The following is a 7231-nucleotide window of genomic DNA, read 5'->3' as shown; positions in this document are numbered from 1 at the left end:
AGGCCATAGATACTAGATGTTTTAAGAGAGATTCGAAGGGAGAGGCAAATTGTGGAAGCGTTATCGGCATGTTATGCACAGTAGAGCCTATCGGATTTCTAGATTTTAGTACCATTCAAGGCTTAATCAAGTATGATGGCAGGAGGATGCAAAATGCGAAAGAAATAGATGCGCTGTGGAACGGCTAAGGTCCGGTAGGACATAAAAAATGGGGAGGAACACTCGGAATAGGAGTTCAACTTGTCCTTGAAATGGGAAAAACTAGACGGCGCACGTTTAAATAATCATTTGCCGCAGGCGCGTCAGAATGTACGTGAATAGACCTTTTCACCGGTAGAGCCGGGGTGAAAAGGGGGGGGGAATTTCGAGAAGTGAGCATGCGCAGGAACAATGTTTGGGGGCAGTTGTATTTCGTAACCATTGATTTTCCCATAAGATTCCAGTTTATTTTTCAAAATGGTTGTATTAAAATGGTTTCGTGCTGCATAAACGGTTGTAAAAGTAGGAATGGTACATACGGAGTGAAATTTTATCGAATCCCAGTTGCCAGACGTAAAATTTGGGGTAGAATATTGAAATTTTACACATCAAATTTGAAGGCCAAGGCTTACGAGAATTTGAAAATCTGTGGCTTGCATTTTGTGTCTGGTTGCCCTGGATGGGATCGCGCCGATCCAGATTGGATTCCAACCTTAAATTTTCCGAAAAAACTAAAAGTTTCGGCGTCAAAAGTAAAGTTAGCAAGTGAAAGAAGTGCTCGGGTTGAAAGAAGAGCCCAAAAAAGGGTAAGTTTCAATAGTAAATAGGTTCAACTTAAGTGGGCCGTTTGTTATCAAACGTCGTACTTTTTTTAGGATGATGAATATGATGCGTTTTTGAATGATTTAACTTTAAGAAAAAGGCTCAAGTTATCTCTGCAGTTTCATCAAAATTACATTAGTCGGGAAATTAGTTTTGAAGGAAGTAGTAAGATTCCTTCTGAAACCTCAGATATAGCAGTGAACGAACCAGTTGCGGCGAGAACAATTTCTGATGCCATGGAAGATTTTGAAAAATTAACGATATTGAGTGATACTGTAGAAGAACTAGACATTACACAAGTGGTTTCAACAGCTGAAATTCCAATGGTTAACGTTAATCTCGGCAATGACCAAAGAATTTCCAAAAACATTTCCAGTATGAAAGAAATAGGGACTCAAGTACAACTGCCTGGTTCGTGGAAAGAAGTTCGGTCGATTGGATGTCAGTCTGAATATATGGACTATGAGCAAGAAAATAGAACCCTCAAAGAAAAGGTTAAGGAGTTAGAAAACCGACTAAGGAACCGAACTTGGAATGTTGATAAAATTAAAGATAACGATGTCATGTTCATGTTTTCATGTGGCTCTTCAGGTAATACTTTCTTTTGTAACGATTACTAAATTTCTATGACATTAATGCTCTTATTATAGTTTCTTGCAGCCTAAAGCAGAGCGTATGACTTAATGGAAAGGAAAGCAGGGGAAAAGTGCACCAACTAAGAAGAGAGTTTTTAAACTTTCTTTAGTTGATCAATTTTTAGCTGTAATGATGAGGCATAAACTTGGACTTTTTGTTAAGGACATTGCCGATCGTTTTGATATTTCGCCTGCAAAGTTTTCGGAAATTTTTGCTACTTGGGTGAAACTAATGCAATTAGAATTGGTTCAGCTTTTCCTATTTCCAACCAGGTCACTAGTACAGAAATACATGCCTGAGGCCTTTAAGAAATATCCTAACACGAGAATTATTATAGATTGCACAGAAATTTTCGTTGAACGTTCAAAATCCATGACAACCCAAAATCTAACTTTTTCGAATTATAAGAACCATAATACCATAAACTTTTTAGTGGGAATTACACCAGGTGGGGTCATTTCTTTTGTCTCAGAAGGATGGGGTGGACGCGTGTCGGATAAGGTCATAACTAGAGACTCAGGTTTGATATTATTGCTCGAAGAATCTGATAACGTAATGGTTGATAAAGGATTTTTGATAGAAGATCTTCTGAAAGAGAAAAAATGTGGGCTAAATTTACCACCCTTTTTGAATAATAGATCACAATTTACAGAGAAAGAAATAATAGACACACGAAGAATAGCAGAATTACGAATAAACGTAGAAAGGGCGATTGGCAGAGTAAAAACCTTTCATATTCTTGATGGCACAATGCCTATAACTATGGCCAAACTAACAAACAGCATATTTGCAGTGTGTTGTTATTTAACAAATTTGTACGAGCCTTTGGTATAAATATATAAATTTCCCTTTATTCAAGGTACCCTGTATTTATAGGAACAAATTTACATGCAATTAGTAATGTAATTTAAATAAAAATGTCAAATAATCTCTCTTTTTGCATTTACAATAAAAAATAAATATTTTCTAATTTTTCAAACAAGAAATTCTTGTCTTCAATCATTTGTAACCAAAAAAGACGCAATATACTTTGAAAAAAAAAATAAATTAGCTTTGGTAAAAGTTTATTTTGACAAAAATCTTGGTCAAATGTAAGTCTTTCTCGAAATATGCCGCCATTTGGAGCTTCCGTGTATACAACGAAATCAGCCCAAGATAATTTTTTGATTGCCATTTCCCCCTGAACTTGACTATAATAGTGCGATTTTTTATCCAGCTTAATTTCTCCATTCTTTGATTTAAGAAAAAACGTTGGGAAATTATCCACAATATCTTGAACTGACATCTTTGTTATGTCGGTTCCTTTAATAGCACTAGGGCATTTTATTTCTAGGACTCCTTTCATTTCTTCATTCCTGTCATTAACTATTCCGTCACCGCTAGCTCCGATGAAAGAATACTCTTCCATTAATGACAGCCCACTAGCTTCAACGATAACATGAAATTCATCTTCATAGCATTTCCTAGCCACTGATACTAATCTTCTCCCTCTTATAATCGCTGGAGGCAATTTTGCATAGCTACAAAATAATTTCAAAAATTAGTAATTTTAATGGGATTTTTTTCATTTCTAAACCAAACTTTATAACCTGTCCAATTTAGATGGGTTTAAAATGTTGTCAACTAGAGACGTTGGAAACTTCTATTCTTTGCAGGCTAAAATACTTCCAAAGATAGAACTAGTTATTCTTCCTCTTCTAAGATCTTTCCACAGCTGACTCGAAGACTGACTAATAGTAGCCTTCTCAATGTACTCTATTGTTTCCCTCGATGCAGTTTGGTTTTTCACAAACAAATTTATTGATGAGTCGTCAATTTCTTTGGGAACCGAACCTACATTGAAAAAGAAGGAATTAAATTGAATTTTTTCTACCATAAATCAGCACGAATCTGTAAATTCCTTACGAGGTCTGTAAAGTAGGGCTTTAACTTCATTTGGAATGTTAACATCGGTGGTAGTTTCTTCTATTTCATGAGCATCATTGTTAAATTCCCAAAAATGTGTTGCTCCTGTTTTGGGAAAAATTGCTGCCAGAGCCATCGCAGCTAACTTCAATTGTGTGGGGTCATTTGGCGTTCTATCATCAGGATGTCGAGGGTCAAACTCGTTATAACTAATGCTATTATCAACTACGGAAAGTTCTCCATCATTGTCAGGTTTGTTACAAATTTCCCCAGTCAGCAATTTAGGCTTATTGAAATTTATTTCAGATAGAGGCTTAGCTATGAATTTTCTTGTTTTTGGTGCAATCCATGCACAAGGTTTTGATGTGCACGCAACTTCAAAATCCATATCCTCCATATTTGCATATTTTTCAATGTAAAGAAGCAAAGCTCCAACGTGACTACATCCACCAGATTTTCTAGGAAAGTTTGAAATAACTATGACAACTAAACTGTTTGAAAATGCTATTCTAATACAAACTTACCCTACAGCACATTCACAACCACCCCCGCAAATATTTCCATCCAACGCATCCATAACTACTACAACTTGATAACTGCTTGAGCGTTGGGAAGGATAGCATCTCGATTTTACATAGAGAAACTGGCCATTAACCTATAATTCAATTGGAAAGAAATTTTTAATCATTTTATAAACCTAGTCATCCAAAAACTGTACCGCGCCTTTAACTTTGACTTACAATACATGTTTCAATACCACCAATGATGTCATCAGCCACAAAATGAGCCACAGCTCGGTGAAACCCTTTAATGTTTTTGTTGCTACAGTTATCTATAATAGATTTCCTTTGAACTAAATAGTCATAGACTTCAACCGATGATATGTTAGGTATGTTGGAGGGGTGTGGGTTTTTAGTCCAGTTTTTTAGTTGTTCAGGTTGAGGAGCGTCTTCGCTGCACTTCTCTGTAAACCATGTATAAATATCACTTCCAAGCTTAAAAGATATTCAATTAAAATCTCTCACCTTGAAAAAACTTGTTAACTCCACTATTTAATAATAGTTCTCCCTTTTTCTTACTTATAGGAGTCGAAGTTAAAAAGTGTTCTCTTTTGCACTCACACAAATCAAAACTTAACCCGCATTCTCTACAAATTGGCGATACGTTTTCGGCGGAGGATTCGCCGAGGCTTAAGGAGTCGTCTCTTTTTGGTGTTACTGCACAGTTTCCACTTGAGTTTAAATATTCTTTATTTTTTAAAATTGCCTCGATATAGTCTCTTTTTCTCCATTTTGCTTTAAATACTATGCCAAAACCACTGCATAGACCTTTTAATTTATTAATATTAAGTTTAACTAAGACGTCCTCCTTCGCCTCCATTGTGTTTTTACACGTTACGATGAAGTTTAACTCTCTCAATGGCCCCAAACAGTGAAACTGCTCATGCCTTAGTGTGAAAAGGCTAATAGGCTCGAGCTGATTATCCCTATTAAAACATCTAGTATCCCTGGTAAGGCACTGCGCTGGCCAACTCCATAGTTTAGAGAAACAGTTTTCAACCTGTTTTTCGAGGCACAAGTACAGATTAGTCTTATGGGTTAAGTCGTTCCATAGTTTTCTAAGTTAGTGAGTTTCCTGAGTTTTGAAAGTATCGAAATTTTTGTAAGGATTTTTAAATTCACTAGACTATTTGTTCATTTTAATTCGCAATTAGATGTGTTTTAAAACAGCCTCGATTATCCTCAGAAGAAAATATAGTACAGAGATATACCAAATAAAGTATCATTTATCACATAATCTTCGATAAGAATCTATATACATCATATGCATGCATCATGCATGATGCTATCTATGTATTGGTCCAGGCCCGTGGGCCCCACCAAAAATTTGGAAAACTCTACTCCTATATTCATTACTCGAACCAAAAAAAAATTATTTCTAAAATACACTGATTAAAGTTCTTCTATTTTAAAACCGTTGCTCTGTTATGAAGTCTGAAACAAAAACAGACAGGAAAAAATGCATTGTGCTTTTACAAAATATTATACATGTATACGCCACGCTATTTGCACGAATCCATAGTTTATATATATATATATACATATATAAAAATAAAACTAAACCTTCAAAAATGAGAAACCAAAAATTTATATGAAAGTCGCGCATGGGCTACTTTTCCCATTAAAAAGTAAACCCTGGGATTTTCCACAATGAAGCAATGGTTGAAATTTAGGAAGAGGCTACTCATCCCCAAAACCTCTTGTACTACTATTTCTAGTTTTTGGCGATGAGCCCCTTCAAAGAATTCATTTCATTTCTGGAATTCTATAGAACTAATGTTAAGCATCACGAAAATCACCTCGTATTCGAGATATAATTTCTGTAAGCTTGACCACTATATGATCTCACTTTAGAAATAACTGCTGGAAGCGGAACAACAAGATAGTCATGACGTAACAGCTTTTCGAGAAACCAAATTGTTGAAGTTAACTGGAAATTGTAATTGCAATTTGCTATTTATAGAATAGTAGACCAATGTATTCTAATATGCAAATAGGCCGATCTAGGATCTATATACTACTTTCGGGGGAGGGGGAGAGGTTAGCACAACCAACATCTCTGATTTCATCCTCGCCAACATAAAGATTTTATCTCAGGGATCATTTGACCTAAAAGTGGGACCTTCTGTGAGTAATTATGAAAATGCTCCAAAGCAATAGAAATCTTAGTACCACCATTATTTGGATTGGAAATCTGCAGGCTACAATTTTTCTTTTTTGTTCGAGGCAGCACATGCAATATTGTGTGTAAGAAATTAGGACTATTCATCTATTTACAATATTATGGAAAATACTATCAATTAAGGGTTATGAAATTCAACTAGCCGAGTAATAACACATGGGTAAAATACTCTTCACTATGTTTTGTTCTTTCGAATAAGAAAGAAAAAAAATTTTGGCTTGGATGTTTTTTAACTATTGTAATATATAACAACTTCACTATAACAAATATTGTAAAAGCCACCTCTGATCTTTACTTTAACTTTTACGAGTGATGTTTGTACTTCTGAAAATACCTTTTACCGGAAGCATGTAATACGTCTCTTGGAGAGAAGTGTACCACATAGCGGGTTAATTGTAGCATAATTCTTCCCAACATCAGAACATTTGGAGCAAGGGTACTAAACCGAATCACAACCGCGATAAATAGTTCTCTCATCGTTACTCTTCTAGCGCTTAACTATTTCCCCGGGGGCGCGCTTGCGGATTTTTGTCCCACGTCAAGACGAGGTTTGTGGGTTGATTTCTGAGGATTTAGTACCAAACCATTATAGAATTCCCCTCACAGTGCTCTGCTAATCTGAAGGAGCAGGAGAGCAAACAAAAAGGGTGAGCCAGGGAAAATTCATGTTACATAACTAAAGCAATAAGAGGATACAGAGTGTCATCCTTCTTTTATTATCTTCTGCTTTTACCAACTTTTCTTAAGATCGCAGAGGTTATAAATGAAATTAAGCGTAATTTGAAGATTTATACAACCTTTCAATTGAGTCGGTTGAAAAATAGGGCAGTTATCACATCTGGAATAGACGTTAAAAATTAGGACAAAAATTATTTGTATCATAGGCATTACTTTCTCATTTGGCCAACTCAAAAATGTTCTACCATATTCAGTTCAGATTGGGTTTGGTTAATTGCATCTACCATTATAAAACTAAAATTAAACATGAGATGTCCTTCAACTTATAATGCCAAAATGTTTGATACATTCGCATGTACAGAGTTCACAGATGTCAGTAATAAGTCCGGAAGAAACGCTGAACCGTAAAATCACTTTAGGTTAGGCCTATTCTGCTTAAGGTGCTGAAAGTACAAACAATTTCGTTAAA

General features: G+C 35.6%; 1 protein-coding gene and 1 pseudogene across 2 annotated transcripts; one reads left to right on the top strand and one right to left on the bottom strand.

Moving 5' to 3' along the window:
* Positions 1-323: 323 nt before the first annotated feature.
* LOC149687493 (uncharacterized) lies at positions 324-1763 on the top strand. The gene is made up of 3 exons (XM_089869568.1): positions 324-785; positions 855-1392; positions 1452-1763. Exons 1-3 carry the CDS (start codon positions 378-380, stop codon positions 1478-1480), a joined length of 975 nt encoding a protein of 324 aa, XP_089725694.1. The 5' UTR covers positions 324-377; the 3' UTR covers positions 1481-1763.
* Positions 1764-2371: 608 nt separating this feature from the next.
* Positions 2372-4774, bottom strand: LOC149687492 (uncharacterized; annotated as a pseudogene). The gene is made up of 6 exons (XR_016383610.1): positions 4368-4774; positions 4083-4306; positions 3867-3997; positions 3343-3800; positions 3027-3270; positions 2372-2957 (listed from the first exon to the last, which is right to left on the bottom strand). The product of XR_016383610.1 is annotated as an uncharacterized LOC149687492 (transcript).
* Positions 4775-7231: the final 2457 nt, after the last annotated feature.

This window comes from Phalangium opilio, unplaced genomic scaffold (genome assembly GCF_054372755.1).
Source record: "Phalangium opilio isolate 3A_F unplaced genomic scaffold, DU_Popi_V2 ptg000031l_1, whole genome shotgun sequence".
Taxonomy (NCBI): domain Eukaryota; kingdom Metazoa; phylum Arthropoda; class Arachnida; order Opiliones; family Phalangiidae; genus Phalangium; species Phalangium opilio.
This window is presented reverse-complemented; position numbering and strand designations above follow the sequence as displayed.